Source organism: Schistocerca piceifrons, chromosome 9, assembly GCF_021461385.2.
Source record: "Schistocerca piceifrons isolate TAMUIC-IGC-003096 chromosome 9, iqSchPice1.1, whole genome shotgun sequence".
Taxonomy (NCBI): Eukaryota; Metazoa; Arthropoda; class Insecta; order Orthoptera; family Acrididae; genus Schistocerca; species Schistocerca piceifrons.
Genome location: NC_060146.1, coordinates 137208188 through 137230897, shown reverse-complemented (window position 1 = coordinate 137230897; position 22710 = coordinate 137208188). Strand labels below are relative to the sequence as shown.

Below are 22710 nucleotides of genomic sequence, written 5' to 3'. Positions count from 1 at the left end.
CAGCTGAAAGCAAGGGGAAACTACAGCCGTAATTTTTCCTGAGGGCATGCAGCTTTACTGTATGATTAAATGATGATGGCGTCCTCTTGGGTAAAATATTCCGGAGGTAAAATAGTCCCCCATTCGGATCTCCGGGCGGGGACTACTCAAGAGGATGTCGTTATCAGGAGAAAGAAAACTGGCATTCTACGGATCGGAGCGTGGAATGTCAGATCCCTTAATCGGGCAGGTAGGTTAGAAAATTTAAAAAGGGAAATGGATATGTTGAAGTTAGATATAGTGGGAATTAGTGAAGTTCGGTGGCAGGAGGAACAAGACTTCTGGTCAGGTGACTACAGGGTTATAAACACAAAATCAAATAGGGGTAATGCAGGAGTAGGTTTAATAATGAATAGGAAAATAGGAATGCAGGTAAGCTACTACAAACAGCATAGTGAACACATTATTGTGGCCAAGATAGATACGAAGCCCACACCTACTACAGTAGTACAAGTATATATGCCAACTAGCTCTGCAGATGACGAAGAAATTGAAGAAATGTATGATGAAATAAAAGAAATTATTCAGTTTGTGAAGGGAGACGAAAATTTAATAGTCATGGGTGACTGGAATTCGAGTGTAGGAAAAGGGAGAGAAGGAAACATAGTAGGTGAATATGGATTGGGGCTAAGAAATGAAAGAGGAAGCCGCCTGGTAGAATTTTGCACAGAGCACAACATAATCATAACTAACACTTGGTTTAAGAATCATGAAAGAAGGTTGTATACATGGAAGAACCCTGGAGATACTAAAAGGTTTCAGATAGATTATATAATGGTAAGACAGAGATTTAGGAACCAGATTTTAAATTGTAAGACATTTCCAGGGGCAGATGTGGACTCTGACCACAATCTATTGGTTATGACCTGTAGATTAAAACTGAAGAAACTGCAAAAAGGTGGGAATTTAAGGAGATGGGACCTGGATAAACTGAAAGAACCAGAGGTTGTACAGAGTTTCAGGGAGAGCATAAGGGAACAATTGACATGAATGGGGGAAAGAAATACAGTAGAAGAAGAATGGGTAGCTTTGAGGGGCGAAGTAGCGAAGGCAGCAGAGGATCAAGTAGGTAAAAAGACGAGGGCTAGTAGAAATCCTTGGGTAACAGAAGAAATATTGAATTTAATTGATGAAACGAGAAAATACAAAAATGCAGTAAATGAAGCAGGCAAAAAGGAATACAAACGTCTCAAAAATGAGATCGTCAGGAAGTGCAAAATGGCTAAGCAGGGATGGCTAGAGGACAAAGGTAAGGATGTAGAGGCCTATCTCACTAGGGGTAAGATAGATACTGCCTACAGGAAAATTAAAGAGACCTTTGGAGATAAGAGAACGACTTGTATGAATATCAAGAGCTCAGATGGAAACCCAGTTCTAAGCAAAGAAGGGAAAGCAGAAAGGTGGAAGGAGTATGTAGAGGGTCTATACAAGGGCGATGTACTTGAGGACAATATTATGGAAATGGAAGAGGATGTAGATGAAGATGAAATAGGAGATATGATACAGCGTGAAGAGTTTGACAGAGCACTGAAAGACCTAAGTCAAAACAAGGCCCCCGGAGTAGACAACATTCCATTAGAACTACTGACGGCGTTGGCAGAGCCAGTCCTGACAAAACTCTACCATCTGGTGAGCAAGATGTATGAAACAGGCGAAATACCCTCAGACTTCAAGAAGAATATAATAATTCCAATCCCAAAGAAAGCAGGTGTTGACAGATGTGAAAATTACCGAACTATCAGTTTAATAAGTCACAGCTGCAAAATACTAACATGAATTCTTTACAGACAAATGGAAAAACTAGTAGAAGCCAACCTCGGGGAAGATCAGTTTGGATTCCGTAGAAACACTGGAACATGTGAGGCAATACTGACCTTACGACTTATCTTAGAAGAAAGATTAAGGAAAGGCAAACCTAAGTTTCTAGCATTTGTAGACTTAGAGAAAGCTTTTGACAATGTTGACTGGAATACTCTCTTTCAAATTCTAAAGGTGGCAGGGGTAAAATACAGGGAGCGAAAGGCTATTTACAATTTGTACAGAAACCAGATGGCAGTTGTAAGAGTCGAGGGACATGGAAGGGAAGCAGTGGTTGGGAAGGGAGTAAGACAGGGTTGTAGCCTCTCCCCAATGTTGTTCAATCTGTATATTGAGCAAGCAGTAAAGGAAACAAAAGAAAAATTCGGAGTAGGTATTAAAATTCATGGAGAAGAAATAAAAACTTTGACAGAATTACAATGTCATTGGCGAACCTCAGAGACAGCAAAGGACTTGGAAGAGCAGTTGAATGGAATGGACAGTGTCTTGAAATGAGGATATAGGATGAACATCAACAAAAGCAAAACAAGGATAATGGAATGTAGTCGAATTAAGTCGGGTGATGCTGAGGGAATTAGATTAGGAAATGAGACACTTAAAGTAGTAAAGGAGTTTTGCTATTTGGGGAGCAAAATAACTGATGATGGTCGAAGTAGAGAGGATATAAAATGTAGGCTGGCAATGGCAAGAAAAGTGTTTCTGAAGAAGAGAAATTTGTTAACATCCAGTATTGATTTAAGTGTCAGGAAGTCATTTCTGAAAGTATTCGTATGGAGTGTAGCCATGTATGGAAGTGAAACATGGGACGATAAATAGTTTGGACAAGAAGAGAATAGAAGCATTCGAAATGTGGTGCTACTGAAGAATGCTGAAGATTAGATGGGTGGATCACATAACTAATGAGGAAGTATTGAATAGGATTGGGGAGAAGAGAAGTTTGTGGCACAACTTGACCAGAAGAAGGGATCGGTTGGTAGGACATGTTCTGAGGCATCAAGGGATCACCAATTTAGTATTGGAGGGCAGCGTGGAGGGTAAAAATTGTAGAGGGAGACCAAGAGATGAATACACTAAGCAGATTCAGAAGGATGTAGGTTGCAGTAGGTACTGGGAGATGAAAAAGCTTGCACAGGATAGAGTAGCATGGAGAGCTGCATCAAACCAGTCTCAGGACTGAAGACCACAACAACAACAACAACAACAACAACAACGTGGAATGTTTCCCTCTATTAACGGGAAAGCGCTGGTAGATAGACACAATTAAAAAACCCACAAACACACACACAAAATTTCAAGCTTTCGCAACCCACGGTTGCTTCATCAGGAAAGAGGGAAGGAGAGGGAAAGACGAAAGGATATGGGTTTTAATGGAGAGGGTAAGGAGTCATTCCAATCCCAGGAGCGGAAAGACTTACCTTAGGGAGAAAAAGGCACACACACACACACACACACACACACACACACACACACACACATATCCATCCTGGCCTTAATGGCCGAAAGATACAATTGTGTGAATCTTTTTGTTGTGCCTATCGCGACTCAGCATCTCCGCTATATGGTGAGTAGTAACTTTCCTTCTATAATATTGTTAAATTTTCTATGCTCATTAAACTGATCATTCTATTTAAAATATACCATAACTCTCTTCTTCATTTTCACAGGATAATGATGTCATTAGGAAATCGTATCATTAACCCTTTAACTGCTTTGACCTGTTTACGCCCGTCACCAGTCCTACCTGGTACTCTGAATGACACGTTCAGAGTACCAGGTGGAAGGACTGGTGGCAGGCGTAAATACGTCCAGAGCACACAGGGACAGGTACAAAGGCGCACGTGTTAAGACATCCAGAACAGTTAAAGGGTTAATGAAGTCATGCTGTGTTTTAATCCAACTCCAGATTTTTTAAGTTTCTGTTATTGCTTTTTCAGTGCACTTCCTGGCAGATTAAAACTGTGTGCCGGACTGAGACTCGAACTCGGGACCTTTGCCTTCGCGGGCAAGTGCTCTACCAACTGAGCTACCCAAGCACGACTCACACCCCGTCGTCACAGCTTTACTTCTGCCAGTATCTCGTCTCCTACCTTCCAAACTTAACAGAAGCTCTTCTTCGAACCTTGCAGAACTAGCACTCCTGAAAGAAAGGATATTGCGCAGACATGGCTTAGCCACAGCCTGGGGGATGTTTCCGGAATGTCTCCGCAATATCCTTTCTTTCAGGAGTGCTAGTTCTGCAAGGTTCGCAGAAGAGCTTCTGTTAAGTTTGGAAGGTAGGAGACGAGATATTGGCAGAAGTAAAGCTGTGAGGACGGGGCATGAGTCGTGCTTGGGTAGCTCAGTTGGTAGAGCACTTGCCCGCAAAAGGCAAAGGTCCCGAGTTCGAGTCTCGGTCCGGCACACAGTTTTAATCTGCCAGGAAGTTTCATATCAGTGCACACTCCGCTGCAGGGTGAAAATCTCATTCTGGAAAGAAATCTTGCTGCACCATGAGCTACTTGTGAAAATATTTTAATTGATGGACTGGTATTCTGGCATATACTGCATGATCAGTGGCACATATTGTGTACGTTGTATCAAATGAAGTACAAAATATTTGATAAGAACAAAACTGATATAGAGCTCTGTGGTACACAGGCTGTTATGCGTACATGTTACAACTGTGGAGCACTATATGGCCACATTTCTTGGTCGTATTGTACATGATCGAGTTACTGTAATTACAAATTGTTAATTATTGCAATTAAATTTTGTAACAGTTGTAACAACATTAGTATGTGTGTTACTATTGGGTGTATCAACATGGAATGTCCAAAATTCTACAAGGAATGATTTAAGAACAAAATGGTTGTAAAATGGTCCTAACTGCCCAGGACCAAAGACAGTTGCCATGCCTTGTCAATGACAATCTGGTTCAAACACGACTGGAATTGCTGCTGCCAGTGAATGTAGGTCTATCTCAAATAGTTTCCAAGTGTACAATGCAAAGGGAATTGCACGCAATGGACATATGGAATCCAGTACTTCACAAAAAGCCGTTGTTCACAGCAGCAAATAAAGCTGCACACCTTCAGTGGTCTGAACACCACCAAAACTGAAGAGTAGCAGACTTGAGGCACATTTTGTGGTCTGCGAGTCACAATTTTGCTTCTCTTCTACCAACGCACGCCAATGAGTGCACTGACAGCTCAATGAGGCATTAAGCCCACAGTGTATGGAGGTTGTAGTATCAGCCAAAGATAGTTCTGTCATATTTTGGGAGTGATTTTCGCACCAGAACTTAGGCTCACTTATTCAGCTTCAGCTTACTGTGGACACGAGCCTGGATTTCCATCTGAACATTCTCAGTAGGCATTTGTTGCTCTTTCTTCGTAATATGTATGCTGTAGAAACCTCCTTTCAAATCTATGACAGCCATGTCCACAGGACTGCATGTATACATTCCCAGTTTATGAACACTCGGGCAACAGATTGCAGTCCGACTGGCCTGCTACATCACCCGATCTTAATCCCACAGAAAATGTCTATTTCGAACAGTGGGTGAAACATCCCTGCAATCTCTACGACATCTGCTTAGTGAGCAGCTTCAGCTGGATAAGCCGTACCTGAAAGTTGTACTTTTTCTCACTGAACGATTGTCCTTATTGAGGCTAGAAGGAATGTTACACGATATTAGAATGGTATCTGCTGAAACTAGACAATATGTTTTGTTTCATCCTCCTGACCCTTCTCCTTCACACCCTTTTGGGCTTTGTGTATCAGACAGCCTGTTCCAGTAAAAAATATGTGAAGAGCGCATAATGTATTTTTCGACTGTATTAGGGAGCACAGCTGCAACAATATTCCTTAATTCAGTGTTTCTCAGCCTTTCAGTTTACAAGACCCAATTTTCATCCTTCACCTTTTCCTAATATGACAATATATAATGTATTTTGACACTAAAGCTGCAAAGTTAAAAACCTTACACATTACCACGAATTACAATTTATTGCTATTTCCCAACACTGATCCGCTACACAGACAAAACCAAAATCAATGGCCCTGTACAGTCCTCTGTCTTTCATGTAGAATCCGAAGGTATCTCAACTGCCAAAGTAGCCATCATAGACTTCAGGGTAACTGGCAAAATCAAAAGATAATTTAGTAATAAATCATTCTTTGAAGTTTGGGCAGGGGTGGACTGATGAATTCTCTACACTGAATGTCACAGCATTCTGTACACTATTGTCTTTTTCAACATCCTACCTTTGCAAAACCAGATTTTTTTGCACTGCCTGCTTTGATGACAAGATATAGATCTTAGCTAAACATAGAAAAAAAGTCAAGAGTGAGTGTTTCTAACATTAACCCCACTTCTGGTCTGCTCTGCAAGCCAAGTGAAAGGGTGTCACTAATAATTACAAGACTTGTTTAATTATTAAATATATTGTGCACAATTTGTACAGTACTATCTATTAAGTGCATTATACCAGCGTTAATGGGAATTTTAATTTACTATTATGTCAGAATGTATTCTGCTTCTCTTTTCTTTAAGTAAATCAATAATTTTTTGAATATTTTTAGTAAGCTTGTGCCTCTCCTCCCCCCTTCCCCCTCATTTAGTGTCGTCGCTCCCCCACCTAGTGGGGACATCCCATAGGTTGAGAATTGCTCTCTTAATTCAAATATATAAACGAAATTCTGAAAGGAAATGAGATGGAGTGGGGGGAAGCAGACTGAAATATGTAATCCTTGACACTACTATCTACCATAGATCTGTTCTCATGCAAACTTGAGTACCAAATCGTTCTACCAATCGTCAAACGTAACTGCACAGAATGTTAAATCAGTTTTATTGGTGAATGTCTGTACAGCTTGTTAACAGATTACGGATATGATCTGTGGAGTTCTCTACTAACCAAAACTTATGTGCCGCATCAAGTTTCATGTTGCATACTAATTCCAGTGTATGCCGTCCAATGGTTTTCCAATTACATTCTTCTTTGCAGAGTCATCATCGGATTTACTGTAACATTAAGATAGACAGTTCATAAATGCCTGTAAATCTCCTCTGCTAATGCAAATTCTGTCACAACAATGTGCTCATATATACAACTCAACAAACCAGTACTGACATTAACAATAATACTGAAATGTTCTAAGGGAGTGAGCATTCCAGAAACAAGGTGTTTAAAATTAAATTATTCCACAGCAGAACACTTAAGAAGTAGGATCAGAGTATCCTGACAAGGGAAAAAAAGAGACAATGGTCAGTAATGAGCCCGATTCCAGCTTGACCACTTTGGAGTATACATGAATGTATACTTTGAGAGTGAATAATATTTTCCATGGTTTCATTAGTAATATTTCTGATTAAAGGTAGTGGACTGATCTGAAACTCCTGTACTGTAGTAGTATATAAATGAACAAATGTGACAAATTTCGCATTAGCTGGAAGTGGGACAACATAAAAAGTTTTCTCTACTTTCAGTCAATGTTTCTTTAGGTTATATTCTGTTTATCTCAGGAATTCCTTTCGGGCTTTGTGGAGCAGCAAGTGAAGTTGAGGTGTGCCTAACATCCCAAGTGCAGCAAACACGTCTCGGCACTGTACACTGCTCCAAGTAATATACACGACCTGAACATAGAACTGACAATATTGTCAACTACACTGATATTTTTGTAATGACATAATCACACCCCAACCCCATGAACCATGGGGAGGCTTGCATGCATCAGCAATACAGATGTTCGTACCGTAAACTGTTGAGAGTTTCAGAGGGTGTTACAAAAAGTACCCTCCACCACACACCATTAAATGGCTTGTGAAGTATGATATAGACCTAGATGTAGAGGTAGAGAGCATTAGGGAATGACTGACGACAACAACAGGGGAAAGGAATACAGTAGAAGGAGAATAGGTAGCTCTGAGAGATGAAGTCAAGTCAGCAGAGGATCAAGTAGGTAACAAGACTAGGGCTAATAGAAATCCTTGGGTAACACACGAGATATTGAATTTCATTGATGAGAGGAGACAATTTAAAAATGCAGTAAGTGAAGCATGCGAAAGGGAATACAAACATATAAAGAATGAGATTGGCAGGAAGTGCAAAATGGCTAAGCAGAAACGTCTACAAGACAAATGTAAGGATTTAGAAGCATATATCACTAGGGGAAAGATAGATACTGCCTACAAGAAAATTAAAGAGATCTTTGGAGGAAAGAGAATCACCTAAATGAATATCAAGAGTTCAGAGGGAAACCAGTCCTAAGCACGTTGAAAGGAGGAAAGAGTGAGATGAACTTGAGAACAATATTATAGAAATGGAAGAGCACATAGATGAGGTTGAGATGGAAGATTTGATACTGCATGAAGAATTTGACAGAGCACTGAAAGACGTAAGCCGAAAAAAAGACCCTGCAAGTCAATGACATTCCATTAGAACAACTGATAGCCTTGGGAGAGCCAACCAAGACAAAACTCTTCCATCTGGTGAGCAAGATGCATGAGATTGGAAAAATACTATCAGACTTCAAGAAGAATATAATAATTCCAGTTGCAAAGAAAACAGGCTTTGACAGGCATGAATATTACAGAACTATCAGTTTAATAAGTACGGTTGCAAAATACTAACATGAATTCTTTCCAGAAGAATGAAAAAGCGGGTATAAAACGAGCTCGGGGAAGATCGGTGTGGATTCAGGAGAAATGGAGGAATACACAAGGCAATACTGACACTGACTTCTCTCGGAAGAGAGGTTGATAAAAGGCAAACCGACATTTGTAGCATTTATAGACGTAGAGAAAGCTTTTGTCAACGCTGAATGGAATACTCTCTTTAAAATTCTGAGGGTAGCAGGGTAAAATAAAAGCAGCAAAAGGTTATTTACAACTTGTATAGAAACCAATGGCAGTTATAAGTTCGAGAAGTATGAGAGGGAAACAGTGGTTGAGAAGAGAGTGAGACAAGGTTGTAGCCTATACCTGATATTCAATCTGTACATTGAAAAGCAGTAAACAAAACAAAAGAAAAATTTTGAAATAAGAATTAAAGTTTGGACAGAGAAATAAAAACTTTAAGGTTTGCCAATATTGTACTTCTGTCAGAGACAGCAAAGGGCTTGGAAGAGCCGTTGAATGGAGAGGACAGGTGATGCTGAAGCAATTAGATTAGGATATGAGACTCTGAAAGTAGTAAAAGACTTTTGGTATTTGGGCAGCAACATAACTGATGATGGCCTAAATAGAGAGGATATAAAATGTAGACTGGTAATAGCAAGAAAAGCATTTCTGAAGAAGAGAAATTTGGCCTCAGCGAAGTTAGCCCCTGAATTTCAAACTTTTTAAAATCGTGGTGCTTTTGGTTGCTCTACCTTGCTCCAGGCATCTGTAAATTTAAAAACAAGCAAACAATTAAACAAATGCAAAATTTTTGATTGATTCCCACTTTTTGAAAAGTTGGATTTTTTTATGTTTGCTCAGATATGTTTTAGTTGCTCCGAATGTTGCTTCAGAACAACAATGTCCTCGGACAAACAGTTTTCTAATGGGAAGTAAAACAGATTTTCCCCCAGTCCCCAATTTTTGAAAACTCAGATTTTTTACGCTTGTTCTTAGCTGTTCCGAGCATTGCTTCAGAGCAACAATATTTCCAGATAGAGTTCAAATGGGAACCAAAACCATATTTTATGCCGCCCTAAATTTTTGGGGGAGGGGGGGGGGGGGTAAATTGCCTTTTTTTACACTTCTTCAAAGTGGCATCAATTCCTCTGAACAATGTCGGCAAATAAATGATACTGAATTGGGTGATACACGTGTTTTTTAAATCTCTGTCCGAAGTTACAGTATATAGAGGGCGAATTCGGACATTTACTGCCTTTTTTTAAAATTCTACATGATTTTTATTTGATTTTGGTGACATTTTACACATTGATCATGTTGCTAGGTGGGAAATTTTCCAGCTTTGCCTTGATATTGGAGAAAAACATCTTAACAGTCTCTTTATTCACTTCCGCATGAGCTCCTTTAATATTTTCGTTTAAGCGAACAGAAAGATCTTCTGACTGTCGTTTGAGGAATAAATGCACCCATTCTTCTCCTGGCAAATTATTACGAAAATTTCTCTCTTTTCGGCCAGATTTATCAAGGTAGCCTTCAACTAAATATCTAATATCCAATTTAGTGAAGGGAAATCCCCAATGTGTAGCCCACAAGATACCTTGCTTCAACGTTTCTTCTTCTTCTTCATTTAGCACTGGCTGTCCTTCCATTTTTTTCGGATGTGCTTCCTGCACTTTATTTTGTAGGGTTGATTTAGGTATACCATACAAATCACGCGCTTTACTGTACGATAATTTACCACTCTGAATATCACGAACAGCTTTATGCATAAGTTCCAGGTCATAATTAGACCGTACTGTAGCACCTCTCCTGCTCTTATACATTCTTGGCATTGTCCGAATTCACCCCACACAGTACATAATTTTACAAAAACTGTCGTCATTTTATAACCTTGCATGAGAAACTAGAGAAACTTGTACAGAAATTGTCTCAATGCGGTTAACTACTGAGCGCGTCGACAATTGCGGTTACAATAACTTCTCGCTCAGCGCAACAATCGAAAGTTTCCACTTAACGATAATGCATGGATTTTTAACACTGAGACTGTTCGCCAATTATTCACCTAGGGAAACAATTGACGCAAAATAAAAGTATTGGAAAGCAATAAATGAAATCTTGCACTTAAAATAACTGGCGCACGGAAGTTAAAATAAGTAACTCTTTGTTTCTATGCAGTGACAAAGAGAAAATAAGCAATAGTCCAAATTAGCCCCGATGTCTAAAATCACCCCATTTGATGGTACCTATTTGTGAAATTTTTATATTCGTTTTAATTTTTATTAATGGATATATTTTTTTCATTTTTTTCCGGGTTTGTCTAATCAGTTATGTACATCTGTGGTGTTCAAGAAATAATTATTCTCTCCTTCGCTGTACATTTTTGTTTGTTTTCCTTCTTTAAGGTTTTCTCATTTTTCACATTTTGACAATTTTCAACTGTTTTACATTTACAGTGATACATATACCACTGGAACAGAATAATCATCATATCTTTAATGTTAGGCAAAAATTGAAGTGTTTCCAGTTTATGCATTTTATTCTTTTGAAGAATTATTCAACTGAGTTTAAGAAAGAAGTAATGACTGATCGCAGTTGCTATATTGTTGTTGTTGATGTGGTCTTCAGTCCTGAGACTAGTTTGATGCAGCTCTCCATGCTATCTATCCTGTGCAAGCTGTTTCATCTCCCAGTATTTACTGCAACCTACATCCTTCTGAATCTGCTTAGTGTATTCATCTCTTGGTCTCCCTCTACGATTTTTACCCTCCACGCTGCCCTCCAGTGCTAAATTTGTGATCCCTTGATGCCTCAGAACATGTCCTACCAACTGGTCCCTTCTTCTAGTCAAGTTGTGCCACAAACTCCTCTTCTCCCCAATTCTATTCAATACCTCCTCATTAGTTATGTGATCTACCCATCTAATCTTCAGCATTCTTCTGTAGCACCACATTTAGAAAGCTTCTATTCTCTTCTTGTCCAAACTATTTATCGTCCATGTTTCACTTCCATACATGGCTACACTCCATACAAATACTTTCAGAAACGACTTCCTGACACTTAAATCTATATTCGATGTTAACAAATTTCCCTTCTTCAGAAACGCATTCCTTGCCATTGCCAGTCTACATTTTATATCCTTTCTACTTCGACCATCATCAGTTATTTTGCTCCCCAAATAGCAAAATTCCTTTACTACTTTAAGTGTCTCATTTCCTAATCTAATTCCCTCAGCATCACCCGACTTAACTCGACTACATTCCATTATCCTCGTTTTGCTTTTGTTGATGTTCATCTTATATCCTCCTTTCAAAACAATGTTCATTCTGTTCAACTGCTCTTCCAAGTCCTTTGCTGTTTCTGACAGAATTACAATGTCATTGGCGAACCTCAAAGTTTTTATTTCTTCTCCATGGATTTTAATACCAACTCCGAATTTTTCTTTTGTTTCCTTTACTGCTTGCTCAATATACAGATTGGATAACATCGGGGAAAGGCTACAACCCTGTCTCACTCCCTTCCCGACCACTGCTTCCCTTTCATGTCCCTCGACTCTTATAACTGCCATCTGGTTTCTGTACAAATTGTAAATAGCCTTTCGCTCCCTGTATTTTACCCCTGCCACCCTTAGAATTTGAAAGAGAGTATTCCAGTCAACATTGTCAAAAGCTTTCTCTAAGTCTACAAAAGCTAGAAATGTAGGTTTGCCTTTCCTTAATCTTTCTTCTAAGATAAGTCGTACAGTCAGTATTGCCTCATGTGTTCCAATATTTATACGGAATCCAAACTTATCTTCCCCGAGGTAGGCTTCTACTAGTTTTTCCATTCGTCTGTAAAGAATTAGCGTTAGTATTTTGCAGCTATGGCTTATTGAACTGATAGTTCGATAATTTTCACATCTGTCAACACCTGCTTTCTTTGGGATTGGAATTACTATATTCTTCTTGAAGTCTGACGGTATTTCACCTGTCTCATACATCTTGCTCACCAGATGGTAGAGTTTTTGTCAGGACTGGCTCTCCCAAGACAATCAGTAGTTCCAATGGAATGTTGTCTACTCCCGGGGCCTTGTTTCGACTCAGTGCTCTGTCAAACTCTTCACACAGTATCCTATCCCCCCATTTCGTCTTCATCTACATTCTCTTCTATTTCCACAATATTGTCCTCAAGTACGTCGCCCTTGTATAGACCCTCTATATACTCCTTCCACCTTTCTGCTTTCCCTTGTTTGTTTAGAACTGCCTTCCACCTTTCTGCTTTCCCTTCTTTGTTTAGAACTGGGTTTCCATCTGAGCTCTTGCTATTCATACAAGTGGTTATCTTTTCTCCAAAGGCCTCTTTAATTTTCTTGTACGCAGTATCTATCTTGCCCCTAGTGAGATAAGCCTCTACATCCTTACATTTGTCCTCTAGCCATCCCTGCTCAGCCATTTTGCACTTCCTGTCAATCTCATTTTTGAGAGGTTTATATTCCTTTTTGCCTGCTTCATTTACTGCATTTTTATATTTTCTCCTTTCATGAATTAAATTTAATATTTCTTCTGTTACCCAAGGATTTCTACCAGCCCTCGCCTTTTTACCTACTTTATCCTCTGCTGCCTTCACTACTTCATCCCTTATTGCTACCCATTCTTCTTCTACTGTATTTCTTTCTCCCATTTGTGACAATTGTTCCCTTATGCTCTTCCTGAAACTCTGTACAACCTCTGGTTTAATCAGTTTGTCCAGGTCCCATCTCCTTAAATTCCCACCTTTTTGCAGTTTCTTCCGTTTTAATCTACAGTTCATAACCAATAGATTGTGGCCGGAGTCCACATCTGCCCCTGGAAATGTCTTACAATACCTGGTTCCTAAATCTCTGTCTTAACATTATATAATCAATCTCATACCTTCTGGTATTTCCAGGATTCTTCCATGTGTACAACCTTCTTTTATGATTCTTGAACCAAGTGTTAGCAATGATTAAGTTATGCTCTGTGCAAAATTCTACCAGACGGCTTCCTCTTTCATTTCTTTCCCCCAATCCATATTCACCTACTATGTTTCCTTCTCTCCCTTTTCCTACTCTCGAATTCCAGTCACCCATGACTATTAAATTTTCGTCACCCTTCACTGTCTGAATAATTTCTTTTATCTCATCATACATTTCATCACTTTCTTCATCATCTGCAGAGCTAGTAGGCATATAAACTTTTACTACAGTAGTAGGAGTGGGCTTTGAGTCTATCTTGGCCACAATAATGCGTTCACTATGCAGTTTGTAGTAGCTTACCCGCAACCCTATTTTTTTATTCATTATTAAAACTTCTCCGGCATTACCCCGATTTGATTTTGTATTCATAAACCTGTATTCACCTGACCAAAAGTTTTGTTCCTCCTGCCACCGAACTTCACCAATTCCCACTATATCTAACTTTAACTTATCTATTTCCCTTTTTAAGTTTTCTAACCTACCTGCCAGATTAAAGGATCTGACATTCCACACTCCGATCCGCAGAATGCCAGTTTTCTTTCTCCTGATGACGACGTCCTCTTTAGTAGTCCCCGCCCGAAGATCCGAATTGGGGACTATTTTACCTCCAGAATATTTTACCCAAGAGGACGCCATCATCATTTAACCATACAGTAAAGCTGCATGCCCTCAGGAAAAATTACGGCTGTAGTTTCCCCTTGCTTTCAGCTGTTCGCAGTACCAGCACAGCAAGGCCGTTTTGGTTAGTATTACAAGGCCAGATCAGTCAATCATCCAGACTGTTGCCCCTGCAACTACTGAAAAGGCTGCTGGCCCTCTTCAGGAACCACACGTTTGTCTGGCCTCTCAACAGATACCCCTCCGTTGTGGTTGCATCTACGGTACGGCCATCTGAATCGCTGAGGCACGCTATATTATAACTTACAATTAATGTTACTATAATTATTTACTTACATCATCATTTTTAATTTTTTATTTCTTTTCTTATCGGTAATCTTTTCTGAAAGTCTTATCACTTTCTTAATGTGTCACTTTTAGTAAAACAAGAATAATCACTTTATGTTGGTGTTGTGCTGTATTCATGTCCTGACAAAGACGAAAGACCAGCTTGATCGAGTGGTCTTCAGTTGTGCGTGTCGGTTTCACACTGTCCCCATTAATTTCAGTCTCTTGCTCATTTTTCATGGCGCTTTCTTCAGTTTCCACTATTCTGGAAATGTCCCGCTCTCCTCTTGTTATGTGGTGCAGTTTCTTAAATGCTTCCTCAGCTAAATTGACACAGTTGTCTTTGTGCTTACCATACATTTGGTTATTAGACACTATGACGGAAGGTCTCACTACTTCTTGAACCGAATGCTCATCTTAGTGAGTAAAGCCATTGCCATTATCCAAAATGTGCGCACATGAGGATGGAGAGTTTTGATCTCCTTCCTCCTACAAATCATATGGACATAATGGGACACATCCAGACATAAGAAACATGATGGTAGTGCGTTCGACAAGCCTACCAAACAACTAAAACATTGTAATAAATAATCTTTCAGATGTCAACATTCTCCCTTACACACACCCTTACAATAGCACCCATCAGTGCTTTGTCAAAATCACAGATACTTGTTTGGTACTGGAAATTTTGTTATGTCATCGATACCAATGTGAATAATTTCTTTAAGCCAGTATTGTATCAAATTTGTTTTGAGATTTGCTCAACCTCTGAAAAATAGGCAGTTTGGAATCTGGGGTTTCTGTGATAATTTGATAGTGATACATATGCAAACACAGTTCTCTTGTTGGTGTCTTCAGTTTTGTACTAATGAACCTGTCTCATCTCTACAAATGTACTGTGAGTAGTCCATAAGCACAGCAATTTCTTTTTGTGTCCAATAATGGATGTGAAATAGATCTATAAAAATCGAGAGAATTTCACTGGCATCATGGTCATACTTCATGACTCTGAGGTTTTCAATTGGATTGCATCCAGTCAGCCAAAAAATTGCATTTTGGTGCTCTTTGTTTTGCCTCCCTCTGCACCAGATACAAGTCACAGACAACAATTTTTGTTGAAACCTCAATTCTTTGTTTTCCTTTAGTTGGCACTTCTTAATATGTGTAAAAGACCCACTGAAATTATCCAGCACACACTCCATTATGATGTCATGTCATGATGCCGGATTGTTCACAACAATTCCTGAAAAACTGCTTCCGCATTCTTTGGATCTACCCATGACCTTAAGGTACATTCCAGACTCCAACATTTTATATCTCTTAAATGAGGTAGGACATGGTATTGACGCTTGCTCCCACCGTTTCTCATACAGGGTACCTGACATTTTGCAACATAAAATTGGACACACTTTCAGATTGCTGCCGCTGGGCACATGATAACCCACATTTTGTGTGGTAGAGGCAGTTGAAAGGAAACCTGAATTTTGATTTGAAATTTTCCTTAGTTACACTACTCTCTGAGTCATCAAATGTATCACTGATCACTGTTAAGTTTGATGACATGGAATTCAAGAACTTGGACCAGGTATTATACCAATTTATTTGCAGAACTGTGTAAATATGTTTAGGGCTTATAAAAATAGTCTTATCAGAATTGCTGATTACAGCACTGATTTTCAGGTAAATACCTGAACTTGGCACCACTGGTCTATCTAATGCATCCATGAGAGCCTTATAATCTGAAGATAGTATTACCCATAAAAGTCATGGAATGTAATGTGTCATTTTCCTGCACCTTTATTATATAAATAATCCACAGATTAATTATGGCTCAAAGCTGCATAAATCATGATCTAATTTATATGTCAACACACAATCTGTTACATATCAAGGCACAATAAATTATGTTTTATTTAATGGCATTAAGTACCACTAAGCTGTAAGTACAGCTGCATGACACAATTAATAATATGGAAATTAGTGTGCTTTGTACCGAATTTTTGCTGTGGCTGAAATAAATATTGGAAGTATCAAAGTTCTATTAAAATGTACTACAATCTTGAAGAGACCCTTATGTTTCTCTGTCTTTATAGCCTGCACAGTGTCATGGCTATTGCGGCTCAGGAGCTGTTCGACTGCATAGGTTCAGTGCAGCAGTAAGCCACAAGGAACTTCCTGAAATGTTGCGATGGGTTTAATCAGTACAAACTCACGGGAAATACAAAAAGAACAAGCTACACATACCTGTAAGCTCAAGATAAATCTGTTCAGCACTTTCTTACAAGAAATTCTTTTTCGAAAATAAGTTAAAAGAAATATTGCTGATTTCCAATGTATGTAATGCTTTCAAATACTATTTTGCAGCAATACAGAGGAAGACTAAAACCTTCTAAGGAAAGCAATATGTAATTGGGGGCAGGGGCAAACTCCGAAGCAAATTTTGATCTCGTTTCCACATTATCACCGCCACTACCATCATCATCATCATCATCATCATCATCATCATCATTTTTGTCGAAATAATTGTTCTACAGCAATGTTGAGAGCTAGAGTAAGTCAAAACAAATTTAAAAACTGTATTCTTCAGAAAAGGGAGGCTGATAAGAAAATAGTTATAGTTTCCACTTAAATATTTACTTGTCGGGACTGATCTGGAAGTATGTTCAAAGCAACTACAGACACACACAGGAGATGGGGATGGGGGGTGGGGTTAGGGGAAGGAAAAAGAAATAGATGAAGAAAAAATGGTTTTAATTTCTGTATCAATACTATTTGTTTGTCAGCATAGTCGTTCTGGCACAATGTTCAGAATAAAAAAGACCAACCTAAAGTACACTTTAAGGCACCCAGCTTTTCAAAGACAGAGGTGGTCTAGCACAAAAATTTTTTTTGGATACCACTTTTAAAGTACTAGTAGGTCGACATAGCTGCTGGGAAGTAACATTCAGAGTAACTAGAGCAACTTGTATAAAAAAATCCAATTTTCAAAATGTGGGGGCCAGTGGAAAATCTATTTTTGTTTCCCCCATTTGAAAACTGCTTGTCTGAGGATACTGTTGTTCTAGAGCAACATTCAGACCAACACACATGTACAAAAATCCGATTTTACAGAAAGTGAGGCCTGATGGAAAATTCTGTTTTTGTTTAATTGTATGTTTGTATTCAAATTTACTCGTGTGTGGTGTGCTCCTGGAGCATAGTAGAGCAACCTCAGAGCAAGGAAAGAAATTAAAAAATTTTCAAACTTTGGGGCTAACTTCCCTGAGGCAAAATTAGCTAACATCGAGTACTGATTTAAGTGCCAGAAAGTCTTTTCTGGAAGTATTTATATGAAGTATAGCAATGTAGCGAAGTGAAACATGGACAATAAACAGTTTCAACGAGAAGAGAATAAAATAGAAGCTTTCGAAATGAAGAAAGTTAAAGATTAGATGGGTAGATCCTGTAACTAATGAGAAAGTACTGAATGGAATTGGGGAGCAAAGAAATTTGTGGCACAACCTGACTGGGAGAAGGGATCGGTTGGTAGGACACATTCTCAGATATCAAGTGATAACCAATTTAATACTGGAGGGATGAATAAAGTAAGCACATTCCAAAGGATGTAAGCTGCAGTAGAGATGATGAGGCTTGCACAGGACGGAGTAGGATTAAACCCGTCTTCGAACTGAAGACCACCACCACCACCACTTTTTATCACTTAAATGTTTGACTCAGAAAAAGTCTGTCACTATATGCTAAGAGAAGATTAAATTGCACATTTATCTTCACATTGTTGGATTACTCCTTCAGTGGAGTTTCTAACCTATTAATAACTAAGGAGCATCTGTTGACTTTTACTGAACACAAAAGCGTTTTGACAGCCACAGCTTGAAAATGTGGCAATAGTGACCCCAAAACTAATTGCAAAAAACGAAACCAAAATAAATAAATTAATTAAACAAAAACAAAGAGGAAGCTTTTATTTCCAAAACTAATACTTGATGAGCTATGGACCCACAAACAGAACTCTCCTTTGGAAATAATGGAGACGATCATGAAATTTTTCATTAACATTTGTAGCAGAAATGAGTAAATCACAGTTGCAGCAGTATTACACTTTTGAGGAGCAAGAGACAATATGCTTCACCATTTTCCTGGCATAACTGTGTCAAACTCCTGGTTATTATATAGATGTGTGTGGGGGAAAACAATTTAGCATTTACGGCAGCTCAAACTGGCAAAAGTTTTATGTGAATTAAACACAATGTAGAGGGGATTATGGAAGATTGTATTCAAGCCAAGAAAAGAAAGGGTCAGCACATTTGCCACACTAGTCAATACAGACTAAGAAGTAACAATAATACTCAATGAGAGTTCTCTAAATGTACAGATTACACACAAACCATGAGTAAAAATTGTGGGGTTGGGTGCTCTCAACAAAACTAAAATATTTTTATGACATTTAATGGGGTGTGAACTAGCTCACGTCCACAATAGAATTACTGTACGTGCACCTTGGGTAACACTAAATGAGCTAGAGCAATTTTCGGCACCCAGGTTAATCTTTGATCTCTTGGCTAACATACATGGATCCAAGAAGACCAGTAAGTCAAGGTCCTTATCAGGCCTAAATGACAAAGAACCTCAGAAAAATAATCTGTATCTGCTAACTAAATGCTAAGGGACTTAGCACAGCCAAGAGTGCATACATCTTTAAGTTTCTGCTAGAAGAAAATATTGACATGGCCTTGATCTAGGAAACTCATATAGAAAACAACAACCAGCACCACTATAGGGGTAAAATCGATGGATATGAACTACTCGGTGCAACCTATCTTCGATCATATGATGTCGCAGCCGATGTCGCAGCCAATGTCCGGAACAACATCAAAAATGCCCAACTAGTACAGTCAAGGACAGATGGCGATATCCACCATTTAACTGCCAAAATAGCCAATGTAACTGTTGTTAACATATATAAGCCACTGCAAATACAATGCCCCCAAAGGATGTTATATGTCCATCCACACCCAGCTATATATGCGGGCAACTTTAATAGCCATCAAAGAACCTGGAAATATAGAACAGATTAAAGCGGTTACCAACTTTTAAATTGAGCAGATTCCCATAATTTCAGCTTAATTTTCAGTGCAAAAGATAGGGGAACCTTTATATCGGTGGCATGGAACACTGAAATCAACCAAGGAGGGTATTTAAAGACTTCCCACATATGCAGCATTGCCCTATTATACTTGTGGTTGGCATAAAAATTCCAGTTATTGACTCCGCTCTCAGATCCAGAGGAAACCTGAAGAAAGCAGGTTGGGAGAAATTTGCAGCATAGTTAGATGGGATTGTCAGGTGGATATCTCCCAGAAGTACTAACTACGACCAGTTTACAAGGACTGTCATCTCCACAGCAAAGAGGTCTGTACCAAGTGGCTTCCATAAGGAATACATACGTGGTTGGAACAGCGAAACTGAGGAGCTGTATCCGGAATTCCAGAATGGTGGAGACACTGAGGTAGCAGATGAGCTTCTCAACAGACTTGACATGCAATGACGTAAGAAATGGGAAGAAGCCACTAGCAATACAGATTTTAAAAAAATATAAGGAAACCAGGTAGCACTAATACCCCCACCTGGGAAATACCAGAGGTAACAGCTGACAAAATTTCCGCATGAATTGTAACTTTCTCCAGGGCACCCAGCATGAAACAGCACACGAAAAAAAATATACCTCTCCCAGAAATGTCTGCTTGTGTCTGTATATGTGCGGATGGATGTGTGTGTGTGTGTGTGTGTGTGTGTGTGTGTGTGTGTGTGTGTGCGCGCGCGCGCGAGCGAGAGTGTATGTGTGTGTGTGTGTGTGTGTGTGTGTGTGTGTGCGCGCGCGCGAGCGAGAGTGTATACCTGTCCGTTTTTCCCCCTAAGGTAAGTCTTTCCGCTCCCGGGATTGGAATGACTCCTTACCCTCTCCCTTAAAACCTACATCCTTTCGTCTTTCCCTCTCCTTCCATCTTTCCTGATGAAGTGACCGTTGGTTGCGAAAGCTTGAATTTTGCGTGTGTGTTTGCGTATATATAATGAATATAATAGAGGGAAACAATCCACGTGGGAAAAATATATCTAAAAACAAAGATGATGTGACTTACCAAATGAAAGCGCTGGCATTTTGATAGACACAAACAAACGAACACAAACATACGCACAAAATTCAAGCTTTCGCAACCAACGTTTGCTTCTATCAGGAAAGAGGGAAGGAGAGGGAAAGACGAAAAGATGTGGGTTTTAAGGGAGAGGGTAAGGAGTCATTCCAATCCCGGGAGCAGAAAGACTTACCTTAGGGGGAAAAAAGGACAGGTATACACTCTCGCGCGCGCGCGCCCACACACACACACACACACACACACACACACACACACACACACACACATATCCATCCGCACATACACAGACACAAGCAGTCATTTGTAAAGGCAAAGAGTTTGGGCAGAGATGTCAGTCGAGGCGGAAGTACAGAGGCAAAGATGTTGTTGAAACACAGGTGAGGTATGAGCGGCGGCAAATTGAAATTAGCGGAGATTGAGGCCTGGCGGATAACGAGAAGAGAGCATATACTGAAGGGCAAGTTCCCATCTCCGGAGTTCTGACAGGTTGGTGTTAGTGGGAAGTATCCAGATAAACCGGACGGTGTAACACTGTGCCAAGATGTGCTGGCCGTGCACCAAGGCATGTATAGCCACAGGCTGATCCTCATTACCAACAAACACTGTCTGCCTGTGTCCATCCATGCGAATGGACAGTTTGTTGCTGGTCATTCCCACATAGAAAGCTTCACAGTGTAGGCAGGTCAGTTGGTAAATCACGTGGGTGCTTTCACACGTGGCTCTGCCTTTGATCGTGTACACCTTCTGGGTTACAGGACTGGAGTAGGTGGTTGTGGGAGGGAGCATGGGACAGGTTTTACATCGGGGGGCGGTTACAAGGGTAGGAGCCAGAGGGTAGGGAAGGTGGTTTGGGGATTTCATAGGGATGAACCAAGAGGTTACGAAGGTTAGGTGGACGGCAGAAAGACACTCTTGGTGGAGTGGGGGGGGGATTTCATGAAGGATGGATCTCATTTCAGGACAGGATTTGAGGAAGTCGTATCCTTGCTGGAGAGCCACATTCAGAGTCTGATCCAGTCCCGGAAAGTATCCTGTCACAAGTGGGGCACTTTTGGGGTTCTTCTGTGGGAGGTTCTGGGTTTGAGGAGATGAGGAAGTGGCTCTGGTAATTTGTCTCTGTACCAGGTCAGGAGGGTAGTTGCGGGATGCGAAAGCTGTTTTCAGGTTGTTGGTGTAATGGTTCAGGGATTCCGGACTGGAGCAGATTCATTTGCCACGAAGACCTAGAATGTAGGGAAGGGACCGTTTGATGTGGAATGGGTGGCAGCTGTCATAATGGAGGTACTGTTGTTTGTTGGTGGGTTTGATGTGGACGGACGTGTGAAGCTGGCCATTGGACAGATGGAGGTCAATGTCAAGAAAAGTGGCATGCGATTTGGAGTAGGACCAGGTGTTTTTTTTGTGGTTTTAGGGCACACAACTACAATGGTCATTAGCACCCAGACTAAGTTAGGAAAGCACCGTGAGGCACGAGGTTAAAACAGCAGCTAAAAGGGACAATACTATAAAAAACATAGGCAGAGGAAAAAAACAAACAAACAAACAGCATAATCAAATGTCCTTAGACAGGTTTGCCATGTTGATAAAACGAAGAACGCGAGCAACTGCTCCTGCGTCTCCCGCTGAAATGGCATCCAGAGTACATGGCAGGCCAAGATCAACACGCAGTGTATTAAAATTCGGACATGACGTTAAAATGTGGCGGACCATCAGCAATTGCCCAGATGTGCAGAACGGCGCCGGCACAGACGTCAGCAGATGGCAATGGCTGAACCGGCAGTGTCCAAGTCGTAACCGGGCCAAAACGACCTCCTCCCGCAGAGAGGGGCGTTAAGAGGTCGTCCAAGCCACGGGAAGAGGTTTCAAGGCCCGAAGCTTGTTGTCCGTAAGTGCAGCCCAATCGGCATACCACAGCGAGAAAATGCGCTGACAAATGACCCTGCTACAATCCGATGAAGGGACACAACAAGTGGCTGTCCGAGGCTGGAGGACCGCAGCCTTGGCCGCGGCATCTGCAGCTTCATTCCCAGGGATATCGACATGGCCAGGAACCCACATAAAGCTAACCAGAGAACCGTCATCCACCAGCTGCTGAAGAGAGCGTTGGATCCGGTGCACGGAAGGGTGAACCGGATACGGATCACTGAGACTCTGGATGGTGCTCAGGGAATCAGAGCAGATGACAT

The 22710-nt window shown here is 40.3% G+C and overlaps 1 protein-coding gene and 1 non-coding gene across 20 annotated transcripts in view; one reads left to right on the top strand and one right to left on the bottom strand.

Annotated features, from left to right (window-relative positions):
- Nucleotides 1-22710, bottom strand: part of LOC124716986 (speckle-type POZ protein-like) — a 128325-nt gene that overhangs the window by 21925 nt on the left and 83690 nt on the right. For all 19 annotated transcript variants that reach the window (XM_047243596.1, XM_047243601.1, XM_047243599.1 and 16 more), the window contains one exon: nt 6756-6862. In XM_047243596.1, coding sequence (XP_047099552.1) covers nt 6793-6862 — 70 coding nt within the window. In that variant the 3' untranslated portion in view covers nt 6756-6792. The remainder of the gene's footprint in view (nt 1-6755; nt 6863-22710) is intronic.
- On the top strand, nt 4184-4258 carry Trnal-caa. The gene has a single exon. It is a non-coding gene; the product is annotated as a tRNA-Leu (tRNA).